This window comes from Lutjanus erythropterus, chromosome 13, assembly GCF_056507025.1.
Source record: "Lutjanus erythropterus isolate fLutEry1 chromosome 13, fLutEry1.hap2, whole genome shotgun sequence".
In the NCBI taxonomy this organism is placed as follows: domain Eukaryota; kingdom Metazoa; phylum Chordata; class Actinopteri; order Lutjaniformes; family Lutjanidae; genus Lutjanus; species Lutjanus erythropterus.
The window spans coordinates 3,869,227-3,890,267 of NC_139329.1; the positions used below are offsets into that span (position 1 = coordinate 3,869,227).

The following is a 21,041-nucleotide window of genomic DNA, read 5'->3' on the forward strand; positions in this document are numbered from 1 at the left end:
TAGTGATCTTTTCATGCTGTCATGGAAATGGGGGGAAAAAGAAACAGTGGCACTTCACAACTCTGCACTTTGACTCCAAACTGCCAACAAGCCGCTCTGACCTCGCAGTGAATTCACTCACTTTCTGAAAATATCAAGTGTACAACGAATGTGTTGAAAAAAAATACCAAAAACCTGCCAGTGTCCCACACTGTAGAGAGCTTGTTCTGTATGCTCAGAGAGTCTGAGGGTAAAAAAGGTTCTGGAGAAAAAAGAAAACATCATGTGCTGAGCTGGAGCTGAGGTCACACGCGACCAGTTCACTGCTGTTGGTCCAAAATATTTCTTCCCAGTGCTGGTTCCCACATTGAAGGAACCTTGGACTGCTGTGAAGGATCTGTGATTTTGCTGCTGGATTAATATGACAATTTGTTAACATTTTGCTTCTGTACACACTCTGATATTTTTCAACCATATCTTCCCATGTTTTTGTGTCTAACTCACTCGGTTCGGTGTTGAGGAAGAGCACTGTAGCGTGCAAACTGATCTAAATCATAACACTTTTGGGCGACTGCACACGGTCAATGTACGCCCACTAAAAGTGCTTGTTTTGTCAAAGAGCCAAATCCCTTTTGTTCGACAAGAAACCGCTACTATACGAGTCTGTTCACAGTGACCGGACGGTCATTTTACTGCTGTGCTGCCTTGATCGCTCAGTTAGTTTGTGTTACTGTGTGACTTCTGGTGTTTTCAGAGATTATAAACTTTGAACAGAGCGATATAGCAGCTGGTTATGGTTAAACAAAAAGGATCTTCTCTCTTCAAGAAGAGCTCTGTCTCTGTAGAAATCCTTGTCATAATGTTCTCAGACATTTACAATAACAATCTGCGGCTGTCAGTGGCAACGATTAATCGACTATTAAAATAATGGCCAACTATTCTGATAATCGATTAATCATTTACGTCATTTTTTAAAAAACTTTAGAAACTTGGATTAAGAAGGTGTACGGTTGTATTTTTTGGTTTAATATGGACAATAGATGTCAGAATATTTTCTTTCTTGACAAATTTTGTTCATACACAGCATATGTAGCATTGTAAACATGCAATGGTGTGCAGTTTCCTGGAGGGCTGCAGCTCAGTGTCACATCTGCTGGCTGCAGCACTCGTCCTCAACACTGGACCAATTTAAAAAATTGTAGCCCCTGGTAGAAACAAAAACATAGGAAAACAGGGTCCAGGTTGGAAAAAAAACAAAAAAAAACACAAAGTTATCCTTTAATCGATAAAAGGAAGAGGGACAGGGAAATCAAAACAAAAAAACTTCTTGCCAATAGCAGCTAGTTTGACGATTAGTCTTTATGTAAAGCAATATGTAAAACAAACTTTCCATGTCCTCCAGGCTGGAAGAAATGGTAAAATAAATTATCTTTATGCTGACGTGTATACGTATATTCTTGCGTGTACTGTGTGTGTCTGCTGCTATTTATCCTAGCAGCAGTCCTGACAGGGCGTTCAGGTCTCTCATGTACGGGTTGTCGCTGAGGATGCGGTCGATGCGTTGCTTCTGGTCGGGGAAGATGTCGTACAGCTTTCGTTTCAGCTCCGTTGTCTCCCCCGGTGACCGCTGGGGAGGGGGCGAGGGTGAGGGGGAAGGGGAGCGGCGGGGCGGGTGCCATTCAGGAGGACCGGAGTGGGGCCAGTGCGTGGTGGAGTGGGGCATCAGGGATGGAGGGGGCCGGGGCACTGAAGCGGGGGTCCGTGGGGCCGAGTGCAGCGCCTGGACATAAACTGGCTGCTGCTGCTGCTGCTGGGAAGATGGCCGGAAGTCTGGGGGCCTCAAAGGGGGAGGGGTGGCTGGAGCCCTCCTGACAGGGAGAGTGACAAAAGATGTGATGGAGAACATGTGCAACATTTACTGCAATACAAACCCCAACAACAGTTTAAAGCCTCTGTAAACCCAAATTCACTTAAGTCTTCTAACCATGTAATTCAGGGGCTCATGTACATAATAGTTAACATATAAAAAGTATTGGAAATCAGATTTCATCCAAATTTGAAGAAGGCCTGGGCGATAAAGCTGAAAAGTCTATCATGATAGATAATTATTTATCATGAGGTGACCTGTTGTTTTTCACCTGCACACATTTTGTCACTGCTGATGTTTGTCTCACATGTCACTCACACTGTTTATTGTCTCACGCGCAACTCCACACTGATTGTCACGTGTCGATGGGGCGAACCAAAGACACACCTGTGAAATGATTGGCTGTTTACAAGTCACTGCAGCACCTAGGGATATGATAGGCTGAGGGAGCACACTTGTTAAGTGAATGGCTGTTCATGTGTCACTCGTAGCACGCTCTATTAACAAGGGATATGACAGGCTGTCAATGAGCAGGGCTGTAGTCGTTTTTTGCTTTCATGACGGTTTGCATTCAGTGACTAGACAAGTCTATCACAGACAGCTATAGCTATCACCCAGGCCTAATTTGGAACATTGTCATCTAAGATTTTGTAAACTTTCCTGTATTGGGTTTGAATTGGGTGTTTATATTTCCACAAACAAATTCTAAAAAAAAAAAAAAACCACGTCAGTTGTTATGTGGGTGCAAAAAAAAACTTCTCTTCTCCCACTACTGCAGCTGCTCTCTGAGTCTGAGCCAACCATCCATATAACAATGTTATATCATTCCTTTAACACAAACAGTGATTTAACCCGGCGCCCAAATCAATATCGGTTTAAGAGAGAACTATATTTAGAACATTTTCCCAGCTTCACTTTGCTGTTAGATAGCCTTAACTGACAGCATTTTCCCCCGCACGACACTGGATACAGATGTCAGACAATAACACAAACTCTCATGTCCTGTGAGTCAAAAAGATGGTTTCTGTCCGTGGAGTCTGGTGGTTGTACAGAGAGCAGAGACAACAGCTCTCCATTGTAAAATGCTGACACAATGACACAGTAAAGCAGCAAACACGTTCTAAATATGGCGTACACTTAAACCCATACTGATCTTTTTTTTTTTAAAGTGGTCCTTTGTTTAAGTGCAGCCTGCGTCTACAGCGGTCCACAGCAGGACATTACTGAGCTTTTATGTTGGGACTCCTGAGCTGACACACCCACACACACTTACAAATTGATCTAAACAGCAAAATAACCTGTGTTTGATCCAGGTTTTCTAATGATTATGAAAGTTTATTTTCAATCAGATTTTGGGGTGCTTAATGAGAAATTAAACTTTGATATCATATATGCATTTTTTAGTATTTGAAGCCAGGTTTTCAGTCGGAGTGACACTCAATAAGTCACTAAGTATAAACGCAAGAGTCATCTCAGTGTTAAAAGATGGATGTCACAGAATTCCTACACAACACAGGTAAAACGTACCTGTTGTCTTTACGCAGGAACATGTCAAGGTGAGGCCCGTCTCTCCCCAGAGGGTCATCAGGGATCATGAAGTGGTCCTCCACAAAAGTAAACTGAAGTAACCTATTAGTGAAAAGAAAAGAAATGTGACTGATTTCATAAAGTGGACTGTGGTCTTGTTTGTCTTTAGAGGGTAAGGACACAGTTTGAAGCCTTGGTAACAGATTAGTGTAACTGCAACTAGAAATGTGGTGAAAAACTAGTCTTTACATTAAGTTGTGAAATGTCTGCAGTATACAAACACCTAGAGTTTTTGTACATTTTGAAGGCAGTGGTTTCTCCCAGGCTTTATACTGCACCAAACAGGCTCTCATTTCACAGTTTCTACCTTAAACTAAGCTTTGGTAACAGAATACATACATATAACATACACTACCATAATACAGGAAACTAACCATCTGATTCAGCATATAAGAAGCTGTGCATGTTGCTTAAGCTGTGTTGCTTAATTTAGGGCAAAAAAGTCCCTCAAAAACACTGAACAACCGATCTGAACCCATCAGCCAATACAGGAAATCCTGTGTATTGCTCACATTTGCATAACATATTAAAACTATGTGCAGCATCATCAGATTTAAATCTTCTTCTTATTAGCCTTACTTATACACATTAGAGGTCAAACACCTGATTCTGCTGCAACTTCTTTCTTGTGAATGTCTGTTCTTCCTTTTAAGTAAATGTAAATAAAACGTCATCCAGAAGGCAGCGTGCCTCGCTGGACTTTCCACTATCACGTTGTTGGGTAATACAGTGTGTGAGTGAATGACTAACTGAGCTGAGCTGTGTATACATTAGCACACAATCACCTCTCTTGAATGATTTTGCGCCAGGTGTCTGAGGTGTCGACGAAGTCCCTCAGGTTGTCATTGGTGACAATGATGCCGTCTGTTTTCTCTGCTAAGTGGAGCAGGAACCTGACAGGGAGAGAGAGAAAGAGTGTGTGGATCAGGATTTTCCCAGAGTTCAAAGGTCAGGAGCTCGTCCGCTGCGGCCCTCAGAGGCCGAGGCAGAGGAACACCTTGTTTGCTGAGCCACAGTGAGCTTTTAAGTTGGGCCATTTTGTGAAAGGGGTGAAGCAAAATTAACTGATAATCTCTGAGGAATGATGTTAGATATTTACATAAGAGGAAATAAGTTAATAATGGAACCAAACTGTCCAAAGATAACAGAGTAATCCAGTCCTCGGTTCTGAGGATGTGTTCTGTGCTCTAACTGTGTTTCCATCTAACTGTCAAACAAAAAACAAAGAAAAAGAAAATGCGAATTAGGTGTGTTTCCATCGACTGGTTTGGAGAGAATTAACTTGGCTACGTAGTTTTGTCAGAAGTTGGCGGTGTAGACTACGTTACAGATGGTTGGAATAAACAGATTAGAAGAGTCTGAAGTAGCTAACTGGAAACAAAACCAGCAGTTTGCCAACAGCCAATAAACCTCAAAGAAGAAGAAACAAAACCATTCACCTTGGCAATCCATGAGAGAAAAACTTTCAATTGGGCAAGTTGTAATTATTCTTTGTTTTCAGCTGGGATTGGCCATGTTTCCGCTTTTTCTTCTTCTTTTCTGAGTGGAAACATCTGATCACTCATTTGAGTTAAATTTTTTGTAAGTAAGAACTTACTGTTTCCACCTCCCATTAAGCACATTAATTCTTTCTGAGTTTTTTTTTTTTTTGTAATTGAGCTGTTTCCATTATCATTTTTCTGGTGTGATTCTGCAAAAAAGTAGACTGATGGAAACATGATTTCTGTAGGCTTCTTACTGCTGCCTAGATATGCTGAATTCAAGATTAGTGGACTGGTTTAAGTCTAGTTTAATCAAAGGCTTAAGACTGTGTGTGTGTGTGTGTGTGTTTGCATACGTGTGTGTGTGCATACCTGTCATCATGTGACGATATCCTCTGGCCACAGACCTCTCTGGAGGGAGTGAAGGAGAGCAGTCTCAGGTCTTCCAGCTGGTTTAGAAAATGTTGCTCTGGGACAAAATAACAATTACATTTATAGTTATTAATATTTCCGCTAATAAAGTGGAAAAAGAAAAGGAAACACACACAGATTTTAGACCCTGAACACATATGGATTTATACATAATTTTATAGTTTCTATATTACCAGGATTCCTGATATGAAAACATATCAAATAACATGTTTCCACTTTAAATTGGATACAGTAACATGTAGAAGAATGTATTAGGACAGATTGGTTTTAGCTCTAAACACTGAACAGTGTGAATTTAAAGCTATACACCATTTAAGTAAACACTCAACACCCTTAAAGCTCAAAGTCTGCACTTTAATCTGCTGGATACAGTTTCATTAAAAATCCAAAGTGCCAGAGTAAAGACCCAAAAAACAAAGCAATGAAAAACATCACTGTTGTATTACTTGAAGTCTGCCCTGTAGACAACTGCACATGTACCTGTGGTGAGCCGGTCTCTCTTCTGACGCCACTGAGGAACAAACACCGTGATTTCCCTGTGGCCCCGCCTCCAAAACGTCTCCACAGCCAGTGCTATTCCACGACAGGAGAAGAACCGATGAAGGCCGTGACTGGAGACACAGGAACAAAAAAATAAAGGGACAAAAGGGACACAATGAAAAGAAGTCCTACAGTCCCTCTGACCTCTGGTTCATGACAGATAAAATGGTATAAATGTGGATTAAAGTCAAGAAAACAGGTTTTCACTGACTTGACTTGGAATAAGAGCATGAAGAGAAAGGAAAAAATACTCAGAAGAAACAAGTCAGCACATTAAAATGACAGCTTCTTTGAATACTAATCTAAATATCTATGCCTCTATCTCTAGACAGATAAACAGACAGGTAGACATGTTATAAAAATAGTAAAGTAGACAATGTCACTCAGTAAAGCAGATCTCTGCCAGGCAACTGATGGTGAAGCACCTACTGCAATGCCACCACAACTGCCAGATGCAACCAGTAGAGATTTGCAAAGTGTTTTTATATAGTATAGCATAAGGTTTCTTTCAGATACACAGAACATTGTAATGGTATACTAACCAAGCATGCCGAGTTCACCTAACTGTATAAAGTTAATAAGGAAACAATAAATGGAACAGTAAGTCTGAACTTCTAAATTTGAACACTGTAATTTTGTTATTATTTACAACATTACAAGGAACCAGGCGGCCTAACAACAATATTATAGATAAAGAAATCTATATTTTTGGAAAAACTTACAAAGGTAGGAGCCTGCATGTCCCCGGTGGAAGTTGTGGCTATTCAGAAGGTTCATGTTTTGGCACAGAGCTGACTGATCACCTCCAGCAACTGAGTTTAACTCCAACAAGCAACAACTAGCATGTTCAATTTATTTATTTTATTTTATGAAAATTTGTTAAGCAATATAAAGACGATTTTGTAGTAAAGTCTGCATCTCTTATTTACTAGTGGACCTTGAATGCTCCAATATGGCATCCGTACAGATGCATATATAGAGACAACATACAGCAGGGGTTTATTCATCTTTTACCGTGCCTAACTTTAGTTGGTCATAACGTATCTGGTATGGAATTAATCTGCAGATGCTTCCATTTAAGGTGAGACCAAACATTTCTATGGATGAAGAAAATAAGAATAAGGAAGAAAAACAAGAAATAAATTAATAAGGCAGCGCTGCAAGCACTGAAATCTAATCACATCTTAATGATGCACATATAGAATACAGGTCTGCACTGAATGCCAATGGAATTATTTTAGTAATACCCTATACAAAAGAGCACTCAAACACAAACACACTACACACCCCGCCATCAGCTGACTCAGACTGTTTTTGGTGACGCGCATGGCCTGCATGCGCACGTCAGACAGCTGCAAAAGAGCAAATGGGTAGCTAGGACAGAAAACCACAGAACAACACAAACAACAAACACCAACAGAGATGAGAAACTCCCTGCGAGCAGCCAGCCTCGCCGAGCAGGAAGGAAGCTGCTGCTGCAAGCCGCAGCCCCAACACACCACTGACATCCTCGGAAATGATTTATTTTCAAATGGTTTTTCAGGGTGTTTATTTTTAATCGGTGCATTTCGGTATTTTATTTTTATGGGCTCAGGTGTTGAAGGAAATTCTACGCCTCAAAACAGTTCCATTGATCATCACCTCAGGATAAACAGAGCAGTGATAATAACCATTCAACCTATTTTTATGTTGGGGAAATCTACTTGTCAACAGGATTATTTTCACGGGAAATATTTGACTGCGTCTCAAATCTGAAAGTACAGTTGCAGTACATGAAGAAGAGTTATGGAACTATTTGGCAGCACAATTTTCTTCACAAGAGCTTTATATTTTTAATGTAATGGAACTTCTGAACGGCCAAATCGATATGCTCACTAATAAGAGGGGTGAATGACAAAAGTCAAAAACTGTTCTAAAAATAGTTGACTTCATGAATGGAGCTTCTGTTGATGCATGTTTCTTTTTCCTTGTCATGTGAACTTATGTCAGTTATGTCCCTACTGGTAACATCCGTGCGCACTGGATCGTTTATCTTGATCAGCAATCTGGTCTCACATGAGCTGTGGTGAAGACAGCAGTCTGTGAGGCTGCGTGCTACACACAGTGCTGTGGCACTACATAAGTGACGTAGGTCCGGCCAAAGGTTCATGGGACTCCTGGAACACACTGTGACAGAATAAAAGTTAGCCTGAATGTGACGAGGTAGAAAAACAATCCACAAACACTACTGACCTCAATGTGGATCCGTATTGCAACACTAAAAACAACATTTTGTGATGGTGAGAAACAAGAGTGAGTCAACAGTCCATCTTCCTGGAAACATGGGGACAACTGACCGTTCACTAAGCCTTGCCTCCAAACATCAACTGTCCAGTCATAGCTTAGCAACCATAACTAAAGCGTACTTGCATTTCTTTACATATTGAAGCAGGGTGCATGGGCCTCTGAGAAGAACAACACTTGCTGTTTCATCAGTCTGGACGATGGCTTCTTTTTCTGTAGTGTGGGGAATGGATTAAACTCTTGACACCACTGCATCTGTATTTGTTATGTTGGGATTTGAGGAGGAAGATGTGGGCTGACGATGCATCTCTCTCTGGTTTGTTGTCTCAGGTATAAGCTGGGTTAGCTTAGCTCTTATCCTGAGTCTCTTTCTGGGGTCATCGTGGTCTAGCTGGTCTGGCTGGGTGACTTGTTTCAAGGTCTGCTGCACTAACTGAGTCCCTGCGCTTCCTTTTCCTATGTTAATGAGTGTATTTCTGTCATCTGTCATGTAGATATACCAGCAGTATTTCACCATCTGACCAATGTTTGCTGAGAGCTAGCTTGTTATATCATGTATGCAGCTGCAGAGGGTTCTTGTTTTAAAACGTGTCTGATGGGAACATTAAAACATCAGCTGGAGAAGGACGTCTTGGCAAACTCAAAGAGTTAGCAGTAGCTTACAATAGCCAGCTACACTTAATGAAATCTGCTTTTGCCAACTTCAAGGAATCATAGACCTCGTGTTTTAACAATTACTCCCTATTTCCATGTTCGATATACCATTGTAAACTGCACAAATTCAGTGCCAAAATGGAAAGCGTGACAGGCGTAGCAAAAGTGGAGGGCGGTGCTTAGCGAAGGGTCCATAGTGGAAGTGAAGGTAATATTGCTCAGACTCAAGTGTTTCTGAGGAGTGACTGTGAAGCTCACAGTGTGGTGGCTCTGGCTGCCTCCATCCTGGAAGTGCCAGATTCCTCCCCGATTCCTTGTCAATCCAAAAATGGGCATAGAGGTGAAGCATTGGTGGAGCTCAAATGGCTGAATGAAGCAGCTACCTAGGGTCTAGCCACCTGTGGCAACACTCACTTGTCACTGCAGGGCACGCCCTCCAAGGGACAGCTTGAATTATCTGAAGTGAGGGTGCATGAGGTAGTTAGCAATAGTCAACGCTTATCATGTGAATGGAAGAATTCAAATGATAGGAATTTTTATTAGATCTGGGTACAAAAAGGTTCTAATGCTGGTACTGTTTGACTGGAGAAGTTCCAGTACTACTTTGTATTGGGTTATTTTGGTCAATACCTTAAAGGTAGCAATACCCACACCCAGTCGACACATACAGTTTGGAGAAGCAGCAGGAGTACTGTGTAGGAAGCTAAGCAATGTACAGCTGTGGACAGGATCAGCAGCAAAATGCATTTCAGATACATTAAAGAACATCAGTAATTTTATCTCACAGGACACAGAAGTTGCTGGTCTATTGTTGCTTTGATTAGGTTTTTGTGTAACTGTGTGACTTTGGTGTTTAATAACTCAACTTTTTTATATAGCATCTTTCGTAAAAACATGCAGCCCAAAGTGCTTCACATAGAAAAATTAAAATAACAGACAGGATACAAATAAAAACAAGCAAAGAATGACAAAAATCCAAGTCAAAAAGTCAAAACAAATAAAAAAAAAAATCAACTTTTAAAAGCAACGGGTAACCAGTGAAGTGTTTTAAGAAGTGAAGTTATATGATCACTTTTCTTATAAGGTTAGCCTCTATCTGTTAGTCTGTGTGACTTTGGTGAATTTGAACTGAGATCAATCTTGGTGTGTTGACCACCATCTACTGTATGTAATACTCTGACTATGGATAAAAGGGATATCATCTGAAATATCCCTTTACTTATGCAGAACATTACGCCTTAAGGAGAAATATGTAGACATTGCATGTGCAAAATGAGTACAGCTGTCCACATAGTGAATTAGAGCCCCACACTGTATATTAAATAGGTCGTGATCCTGTTCAATATACGAGATTTTGGTTGGAGCCAGTTGTTTACCCCCGCTGCCTCCTATCTAGACATGGCAGAGACGGACAAGCAGCTGGCGCTCTCAGAGTGTAGGACGCATGCAACCTCATAAATTGACAATAACAAGCTACGACGAGTCCGCGACTGTTGATCAGCTGTTTATAACTGTCACTTGTCTGGTCAATGTAAAGTTCAGCCCGTTATCCTGAAAACAAAAGCCCACTGCTCTGAAATAACACACTCTGGACAATGAGTTAAGTGGCTGCCTGTCTCACTGCCTGCCAAACTCCATTAACATTTTGCTCATTTTAACAGTTATAAACATCTATGCCTTCTACAAGATTGATTTCTTATGACTCATAAACAGAAACTTTCTAATTCAGTGAAAATTCTGTATTACTTTGAACTCTGATTAATATGAAATGGCACATAAAACAGTTATTCCAGTCAGGAATGGAAGTTTCAAAGGAAGAAACTGTTCTAACATTCATGTCAAGTGAAGTGAGTGTTTCAACTTAACGTTTCCTTGATCTCTGATGACATTTGGTGGTGCTTTTATGATTTATTACAGATTTCTCCTTTAATATAAATTAAACCAGTGAGTTATATAAGTCATCAAATGTCATCTTGTTTTTGGTGACATGGCATTCAGGATCAGACATGCAAATACTAAATAGAGAACATACTCAGTCAGAATCACACACACACACAAACTACAGGAGATATCATTTTCAGCTTGTGGTCAGAACCACAATGCAAACTTAAGGGAAGTTCCAGAGACTGTTGAAAGAGAAAGTTATGAATGACACCACAGCAGATAGAGATTATGCAACCAGTAAAATCACCATGGAAACGTGGACGTAATATGACGAGGTAAAACATCTCAGTGCTCATTAGAATAACTTTACATAACCTAATAACCTGATAACGACGATCCTGATCCTCAAAGCTGCACCTAGGACATTATCAACATCAACTGTGTGGCCTTTTAGTTTAAAAAAAAAATTAACTAAAAGAAACCTTGTAGCTGTGTGTCTCACTTCTCATGAGCTAACAAAAACAATAATGATGAAATAGTTTCAGAACCGGTTCTTTGACCCTGTGTAAAGGATGTGGAGTCAGAGGTGACCTGCGTTTTTCTTTTTGGCACACTTCTGGTAAGAGGGTAGGGAGGGAGGAAGAAGGGGAAAAGGGAGGGAGAGTGGGAGCCGCACCGAATATGAAAGGAAGTGGTTGCAAAAATGAGAAGTGAACACGAGGTCATCCGGGATGAACGTGGTGGCGACGCATCAGCAGCACGCCGTCCTTCCTTGTGTGATACAGATGACAGCAAAGTCCCTCTTTGTTGCACGATTTCTGGATCAAACAAACTACAGATTTTTACTAGAAATGTTTTTTCTTCTCAAAAACACCTCCGCATAACGCCCCCGCTCATCATTATCACACTGTTACACCTGCTTTTTACACTGCCGGTCACACGCACACAAAAGTGATGAGTAACAACATTACGTGAATGCGTGGGCCAAGTTTTGGTGCACCTACACAATAAAGGTTGTAGCTGCAACCTACGTGCTGTAACAGATGGTTTGTTTAGTTTTGAGAGTATGACTGATATTGTGTGTTTGTGTGTGAGTGTCTGTGTGTGTGTGTGTGTGTGTGTGTGTGTGTGTTTGTGTGTGAGTGTCTGTGTGTGTGTGTGTGTGTGTGTGTGTGTGTGTGTGTGTGTGTGTGTGTGTGTGTGTGTGTGTGTGTGTGTGTGACCTTAACCGATGATGATGGTCATGTTGATGGGAAGGGTGATGGCTTCATGTGTACAAAGAAAAGCGTGGTACATGTACTACAGGTGTGAAATTATGATTCTCACAGGAGCTACAACTCTTCACACTCAAACCAGTAAGAAATAGAGCTGCAAAGATCAATCTATGATTAACTATTGAATTTATCACCAACTATTTTCGCTTTGAGTCATTTTTTAATAAAAATGTCCAAATTCTCAGATTTCAGATTCTCAAACTTTTTTTTTTTTTTTTAATGTTTTTTTTTTGTCAGTTAAGTGGATATCTTTGGGTTGTGGACAAAAGACATTTGAGGACATCATGTTGGGCTTTGAGAAACACTGATCAACATTTTTCACCATTTTCTGACATTGAATGGCCCAAACAACTAATTGGGTAATCAAGAAAATAATGGTCAGACTAATCTATGATAAAAAACAATCATTAGCAGCCCTAATAAGATATTCTGAGTTGGAAGATATAGCTTTTTACCAGGCATCTTAAAATATAAAATCATCCAAGTCACAGATGATGGTTAAAGCCTTGTTAACAAGCGCAGGTAAAATCCAGTCTACACCTGGGATTCGGCATGAAACACTTCCATTTGCCAGTGTTGTGGGTGCAGGTCCCACTCCAGGGTCAGGATGTGATGTAACAGTGGATGATTTTCAGAATTGTCAGATGTTCAGGTCCATAAATATCCTGATTCTGATCCTGCATTTTAAACAGGCTAAGACAGGGATCATCAACTGGCAGCTCACAGGCCAAATCCATCCTGCAGAGCGGCCGCTGATCAAAGTATTGGAACATTTAAAATACTTGTGGTATTCCGAACAGGGTGTCTGTGGCAGAATTCCAGCTTCCACATCATATACTGATTTTAATCTTCTTTTGGCAGCTAAAACACATTTTGCTGCTGACCCTGTCCAAAGCAGGACATTGTTTAGCTTCCAACACTGGTTCTCCAAACTGGGGGCATGTCAGCCACCATCGACTGTAGGTAATACACCGACTATGGATACCTCATACAACCACATTTTAAAAAATCCTAACTATCCCTTTAATGTGGAAACATATTTTAGTGTCACTCTGTACAGTGAAGTTCAAACATCAAAGTCCAGCAACAATTTCTGGATAAAATAATGCATAAAATTACTGCCAATGCAAATACAACATTTCCTACTGCTGCAGCTTCACATTTAAGGCATTTAACTGGTGAAACTGGTGAAACTGGTGGCTTTTATTATGAAATGGTCACATGAAACACAACGTGTTTGTCAGTTAGCACAGCACTTGACACTGTCATCAAATACACATATACAAAACAATGATTATCATTGTTTTTTTTAAATAGAAGATCAGTTTGAAATATTGCAGGAGTAATAAAACAAGACGGAGCCAATTACTGCCTGACATCTTAATTAAAACCAAAATAAGTTTGTTTTGCAGCCCTCAGAATTCTGTGGTCTGTACTATTAAACTGCATTTGCTGTTACCACCAATAACTGCAAGTGTCACACGTACAATAACTGTGCAACAGCAAAAAAAATGTCAAAACCAGTTAAATTTGAGTATTTCCCAGAACTAGAAGAGGTCACTCAGAGTGCAGATCCCTACCAGGAAACACATGGTGAAGCACTAACTGCACTGCCACCACAGCTGCCAGATGCAACAAGTGGATATTTGAAAAGTCCCACCAATATTAATGTGACATAGACATGGCCAAAAATGTGTTTAATGAGATCACTGTGACCTTTGACCACCAAAAATCCAATCACTTCATCTTTGAATCCAAGTGAAAATTTGCGCCAAATTTGGAGAAATTCCCTCCAGGAGTTTTTGAGAAATTTTTGAATCGGGTGACCTGAAAAACAGTGGCCGTAAAAAACACAGATTAACAGAGGTCCTTCAGCACACAGTCATGAATGTACACAATAAATAATTAGACTGATCGGTCCAGTAGTATTTGAGATTATCTGAGGACAAAGTGTAGTTCCAGACATCATACACACACTCACACAGAAGAGATTACATGATCCTCTTCTGGTTTATGACTGGTCGGGATAATTACAGATTTTAAGAGTCACTCCTCACTGAACTGCTTCCTTAGTGGAGATTTGAGAGCATTTTCTAGTTACTTATGGCTTTTGAGAATCTGTTCACATTGATAGAGACTATAAAGACAACAATTTTGTATGAATGAGAACGTATTAAACAATAATAGGCTAATCAAACCTAAATTACTGTAATTAATTTTATCTGAAAGTCTGGGCCCCACAGTGTCTTGCCCCTGGACTAATGTAGTTGAAGACCCCTGGGTTAAGAGCCTGATCAGTTCCACATTTTTCTGAATTTTTGTTTCCATCTTACACTAAGATGGATGCCTTCGAATGGGGGAAACTGACTTGAGAAGAACCAGAAGTGACACCAATATCCTCTGACAGCAAAAATAAACAAAAATTCCCCCAACCAGAACCCACAATGCTGTCAGACTGACACCTGATCGAGACATGTGATAAGTGCTTGAGTACAGGGATGGGAGATTTTTCAGCAGATCAGACTCCAGAACGACGACAAGCTCTTTCTGGGTTGCTGAGTGATTCTGATGTGTATCTGAAGGATTTCTTTCAGTTCAACCCTTATTTCTGTATGTTGGAATCACAGTGCAGTTGCTCAGAGGTGTGCAACTTCCATGACACAGTACTAAATGCATTTCTTAAAATTATTTGAAAAAAAATTGGAAGAATTATTTGTGTCTATAGTGCTGTCTGCTGTGAAAGGGACACATTTTTTCCCATAGTTGTCCTTCTCACATATCCAGTAAAAGACAGATCCTGTTTTATGCCAAACCAGTGTTTCTGGGCAAAGACGCCTAGACAGCTTCTTTTTTCTTGTTTGTGTGTGTGTGTGTACGCATGTTCAGACTCACGCCATAGCCACGTTGCTGCCATCTATGATGATGTGTCTGAGGTCCTGACGTCCCGGCTCATTTGGCAGCTTCAGAGTGTAGGGAGTCCTCAGAGACTGGTGGAAACGAGCCAAACCAGTTACCGGGGGTGGCGGGGGGTCGTTTGCAGGAGGGGTCCTTGCTCCAATCCCGTGAAACCCCATGTGCCCGATGGTCTGATAGGGAGAGGCTGAGGGCCGGGTGATGGGCTGAGCTGACTGAGCAGGACAAATTAAAAAAAAAAAAAAAAAAGATTAAATGAGACAAAGAATTAAGATATTTGTTTAACAGAGCACCTATTTGTCTTTAAGTCTTCTGACAACAGAAAATATACAGCTGTCATTTGTTTGTTTGTCTACTAGCTTGGTTTCATTATTCATCAGATTCTTCCTGAAGCAAAACTGAGTCTTTAAACATCTGGTCGACAAATGAGTGTGACAACTGAGTCATCATTAGCAACATAAGCTGACTAATTGTGAAATTATCCTGTGGCCACTGCTTTGTCTAATCCCCCTGACTTTCACAGGATATTCAGAAAATTCCCAAATCCAACTAGAGCCTGGGAAACTGTCCCCCTTAACACTTCAGCAACAGGCATACTGTAGATCCCCTCAAAACATATTTTTAGACTGCTTTGGATAACACCAAATATTTTTTGTAACACAAGAAAGGTCAATTATCTTTTTAAAACTTCCTAAAACTACATATAAATATGTAAATATTCCCAAAGGTGTCTCAGTGTACGTGACCAGCTGCCACATCATATTTGTGTAGGTTTAATATACATCATCTCATTGTCCGATGTCTTAAACTCAAAGAAACTTGTGTCCTTCTGCACATTATAAGGACAGTCTGGATTATTTGAAGTGAGGCTGTATGCCTTTATCTACACTCAGTGTAATACCTACAGTCGTTGGTGGTCGGCACACCCCCAGTTAGGAGAAGCAGCATGGAAGCTAAGCCTTGTACTGCTGTGGTAAGGAGTGAGCAGGAAGGACAAGGATTTTATATACCTAAAAAAAACAATATAATTTAAGTGTATGCCATACTTAGAATATTACCGACAGGAAACCACCATTATATAAGACAAATGTCATTTGCTGCAAACCAACCAGAATCCATTGGCAAAATCAGTCGTTTTACCTCACAGAACATGGGAGTTGCTGGTTTACCGCTGCCTTGATCAGTTGTTTGTTATTGTGTGGCTTTGGTGTTTTAAAAGGTTAGTTCAGATTCACCAAAGTCAAACAACAAGGCAAACAAGCAAACTGACTGAGGCAGTGGTATACCAGCAAATGATGGTTTCCTGTCAGAAAAGGTAGTTTCCCAAAGGAAAAGGTTGTCTGCCAGCAAGGTAAAATGGTGAAAATATATAGTCAACACTAAAACTGATTTTAATCTTCTTTTGGCGGCTAAAACACCCTTTTTATTGCTGACCCTGTCCAAAGCAGGACATTGTTTAGCTTCCAACACTGGTTCTCCAAAATGGGGGCATGTCAGCCACCATCAACTGTAGGTAATACACCGACTACGGATACCTCATACAACCACATTTTAAAAAATCCTAACTATCCCTTTAATGTGAAAACATATTTTAGTGTCACTCTGTACAGTGAAGTTCAAAAATCAAAGTCCAGCAACAATATATGGAATACACGTTTGATTTAACACGTACACTGGGGGTCGAAGCTAAGGAGGTGCTGGTGGCGGTGAGCCACTGAGGCGTGCTGCGCAGTGCTGTTACACTCTCAACTTTCACTGATCCTCCCAAAGTCTGAGTCCCGCCCCTGGACAGGTAGTCCCTCTGCGAAACGCTGCCCCCTCCCCGCGCCAAATAGTCTGTTCTGGATCCTGACTGGGTGTCCAGGTGTGCCACTGTCATCATCCGGGACGTCCTGCTCTCTGCTGTTTTGGTACTCGGGGAGATGATGTCGTCGTCATCGTCAATGGTAATGACCTCGTAGTTTCCTGCTCCTCCTTGAGCACTAGAGCTCCTCTTGATGGTGATGGCCTGAAATAAAATTTGATGCGATTTTTTGTTATTTTGTGAAAAAAAAACATGCAAGACAGAATTGTGACTCCATTAATAATACAAGTTAAATACTGAGGATGTAACAATACACTGAACATCGCAATTAAAACATATCTGAAAACAGCACTGGACTGTGACAATATCTACCACAATATTACATGGTTAATATCAGATTTATTATTTTCTACAGGGCTTTTTTAAAAGAAATATTGTGATAAATATCAAAAAATGGGCTTTTTAATTATTACTGGTAAACTCAAGGTATTACTGTACCTTGAGTTTTTGGTTTTGATACATCCTTAGTAAATACCATTTAAAAATCACTTATCAAGCAAGTTTAGAAACAAACGAATCCACAGCATTGGAAAAAGACATATGCATCATACTTTATAACATACATTTATTAGCAGATATCAGTCTTACTCATGAAAGCAGTGCCTTATGATTAAATTTATCCAACATCATCAAACAATGAGTGAGATGATTCATTGACAAAGCTGAGGCCAGCTGGAGGAGCCAAAATGAACAATGAAAAGAGGTGACAGGACGTGATGCAATAACAAAAACAATATTTTAGATCCAGTAAGATGAGTCATCAAATACAAAGCTATTTATTGGAAATGATCTGAGATGAAAAGATGAGAGAAGGCTGCGGGCAGAAGATAAAACGGAGGAAAAGAAAAAGTTTAAGTTATGAGAGATGTAAATGAGATGACAGATTAAATGTGGATTTCACAGGTGAGATAAAAGAAAAACAATCAAGTAGTTCATGTGATATTACTGGAACTTTATCATGCAAAAAAGCAACTCAGTCTGAACTGTAGTGCTCTATGATTTCAAACCTTTAAACTCACACATGCTAAGAGCACCAGGAACTTAGACATGGGGATTTGGTCTCAGAGTCCAAACAGCTTGATTAAATTTGGTTGTTTTATCAAAGGAAAAGAAGAAGAAGAGCAGTGACAGTGTTTGTGTGAAGTGGTGTACCTGCTGAGTGCTGGTCTCACTGCCGCTGCACTGCCTCCGGTGCCCCAGACCGTTACTACTGCCTCCATGCTGGTTGGGCTTAATGTTCTCTTTAGACCTGCCTGGGTCTACCAACGCTCTGCTCAGCTCGCGCTCCTTCTCTCTGAATCGAGACACCGTGGAGGATGAGGAGGATGAGGAGGAGGCGGTGTCTGCCGAGCGCACAGAGTTAAATTGTCTTTCTTTTTCGCCTCCTTTTGACCACTCTTCACAACGCTTGGTTTCCTCCACGATTTTCTCCAGAACGAGGAAGGTATCTTCTGTCTGTCCCGTCTCCTTAACAACACGCTCCACAACTTCCTGCTGGTAACCCATGGTTCTGTAGTTGAACAAATGTTGCAGTCAGTGTAGGGCAGCGAGAGGTGTTGCAGAGTTCAAGAGTAGGTTTGTGAGTTTTCAACACTGTCTAAAAACCACACCCACATGCCTACATGTATAATGAGAGAGTTGTGGTGACTGTTACTTACTCTTGTCCATATTGGCTGTGAATGCAAGTTTCCAAAGTAAGAAATGGGTGGCACTTCCATATTTTGTGCAAAAATGTGCTCAAAATTTCTGCCAAAGTGAATATGAGCTTTAGGCAGAAGTGAGTATTTTCCACAGTTTAAGTTTAATTTATTACAAAGTTCCCTGTTTGTTACTACCCACTTCCTTGCCAACAAGGAAACACTGCACAGGGAAACACAAAGGAAATGTACAACAAAGACATCAACATAGGAAGACTTCCACTTGATTTGACTAACTTAGGCTTTGTTCAGACTGCAAGTCAAAAGTCATTGAAAGATTGATTTTACAAAGTCTAGACATCAGAACACCCACATGAAATGTAATTTATTGCGAATCCGACCCAAGCTATATTTGGAGGCAGTTTGAAATTTGGGCTGGACTATTTTGAAGAAATATCTAATTGTAATTATTCTGGCTGATACTGCAGTTGTGATATGACTTCCTCATCTTCATCTGTTAAAAAGTCATCTTCCTCCTCTCCATTACCCTCCATACTTTCTTCTTCAGGGTTTTTTAAAGTGGATATAGAAGGAGGTGGTGTGAGAATGGTGTGTTGGCCAGGACACCTCTGCAGCACCACAATATATAATTTAAATTGGTATTTTGAAAATTTCAATTAATTGTTCAGCCCTATTTGAAATGCAATACCAATCCAATTTCTAGGGCCGCTCTGGCCTCTCAAATCTGATTTCAAGTGTTTCTTGTTAAGAGAAACACAACAATGATGTCAAATGTGGAGTGACAGTTCATCAGAGCTGCTGAGCAGAATTCATGCTGCTACTAACAGAGCAGTATGTAGGACATCACTGAGAGCAAGTGTTCCTGGATGGAACAGCATACATATTTACCGATGCCTCTGTCATTACCATAGCAACCCATGCAGATAAGTTGGTAATGTCTGGACACGCAACTCCAATTGGATCATTTGGATATAACAGTGTGACAGTCTCAAAGATCTCATTTGAGAAACAAATCTCATTTTCCTGTAGTCTGAACAAAGACTTAGTCTGTTGCAGGGGTGAGGGAAATACTCAATTCTTAGATGCATCGTCATGCAGATGTGTAAGATTTTTTTATTCTCATACAGGCAGAAGACAGAGGAGGAAAAGACTGAAAATTGTGCCCCCTTTTCTATTCAGTAAAGAATAAATTTTGAATCAAATCAGACAAAAGGATTCACAGCCCCAAATGTAACATGCATCATGTTTACTTCTAAACTAGGCTACTTCTTGTGTTTTGATGAGGATTTGATGCAGATAGAGACAATCCCATCAGAATCATGAGGTGCTAAGAGATTCCCATCCCTGTCTGTTGAAGTCTCATATGTTCATCTCAACAATAGAATGTATTTTTGTAGATTTTAACCCCCATCTCTTGCATTGAAATCACACTGAGAAGTACCCTTGACCCTTCCTAGTCCCACCCCTTTTTGCTACAATGAGAGAGCTGAGTGTGTTTGGTACCCAGCAGAGCCTTGGTCAACTTTTTCCTTTCCTGTTTCCTGCCCTTTAGACATGCTATGTGCTAAACTTGTCTGTGCTGAAAAGAAAGACACATTTTGAAGATGGTTATAAGATTTTGCTGAACATCCTGTAAAAGATACATATATAGTCACATTTAGAGCTGGAACACTTAATCAATTATGAAATTAATCACCATGTATTTTGATAATTAATGAATCATTTTGAGTAATTTTTTTAAGAAAAATTGTCTGATTTTGTAGTGGTATATTTTTCACTACTCTGCTCACATTTCAGTCTCTGTTCATGTTGATATAGTATGAAGTGTCAGCATCTTCCTTTCTTAAAGTGAAGGCCAAACATAGATATAAGAGAACACCGATAGCTGCCCAGAAAAGTAACTATGGGTTGTTTTTGACCTGATATACGGTCAGAGGCATGCTGGGAGCTAAGAGGTACACAGAAAGCCAACTGCCATGAAATGTATTCATTGGGTTGATTTTGTCAGCACTAATATAAGAAAAAAGAAAGCAGTTGACTAAGCCACGTGAACCTAAGGGTGATAGATGTTCTTGTATCATCGCAATGGAATAGAGCTAGAGGATATTGAAAAGCACAGTTAGGCTTGAGTGTGGATCAAAATATTAGAGAAAGGTGGGGAGCCCTCAGAGTCTCCAAAACAGTATAAACAAAAGTGTTTTGTGTCTTTCTTCAGTCTGATCCTGGGATCGGCTTGAGTTTGTTGGTTTCGCTGCACCAGAGATAATAATCTAATTAGAATAATTAATTTTATATAGCAGAAATTGCTCTTCCACCAGTGATCTTTTCTTTGTTGCTGGTTTGGACTTTGAAATATTTTTGATAATTGATTTTTCCAGCAAGTTTAACAAGGTGTTGTGGCTCTAAGCCCAGACCGCTCTGGCCTATTTTCTGAGACTTTTTGTCACAACAATTTCAGCTTCTTTAATGTGAATATTTTCTGGTTTCTTTATTCGTTAATGACAGTAAACTGAATATCCTTGTGCCATAAATAAAACATTTGAGGATGTCATCCTGGCCTTTGGAAAACACTGATTGACATTTTTCACAATTTTCTAACATTTTAAAACAAACAACGAGCGAGTG

The 21,041-nt window shown here is 40.2% G+C and overlaps 1 protein-coding gene across 1 annotated transcript in view; it reads right to left on the reverse strand.

Annotated features, from left to right (window-relative positions):
- Positions 1 to 1,243: 1,243 nt before the first annotated feature.
- n4bp1 (nedd4 binding protein 1) overlaps positions 1,244 to 21,041 on the reverse strand; it is a 35,156-nt gene continuing 15,358 nt past the window's right edge. Inside the window, exons 5-12 of the mRNA XM_084733420.1 lie at positions 17,911 to 18,268; positions 16,567 to 16,902; positions 14,874 to 15,109; positions 5,827 to 5,957; positions 5,287 to 5,383; positions 4,219 to 4,326; positions 3,374 to 3,475; positions 1,244 to 1,847 (exon numbers count right to left, since the gene is read on the reverse strand). Coding sequence (XP_084589546.1) covers positions 1,466 to 1,847; positions 3,374 to 3,475; positions 4,219 to 4,326; positions 5,287 to 5,383; positions 5,827 to 5,957; positions 14,874 to 15,109; positions 16,567 to 16,902; positions 17,911 to 18,268 — 1,750 coding nt within the window. The 3' untranslated portion in view covers positions 1,244 to 1,465. The remainder of the gene's footprint in view (positions 1,848 to 3,373; positions 3,476 to 4,218; positions 4,327 to 5,286; positions 5,384 to 5,826; positions 5,958 to 14,873; positions 15,110 to 16,566; positions 16,903 to 17,910; positions 18,269 to 21,041) is intronic.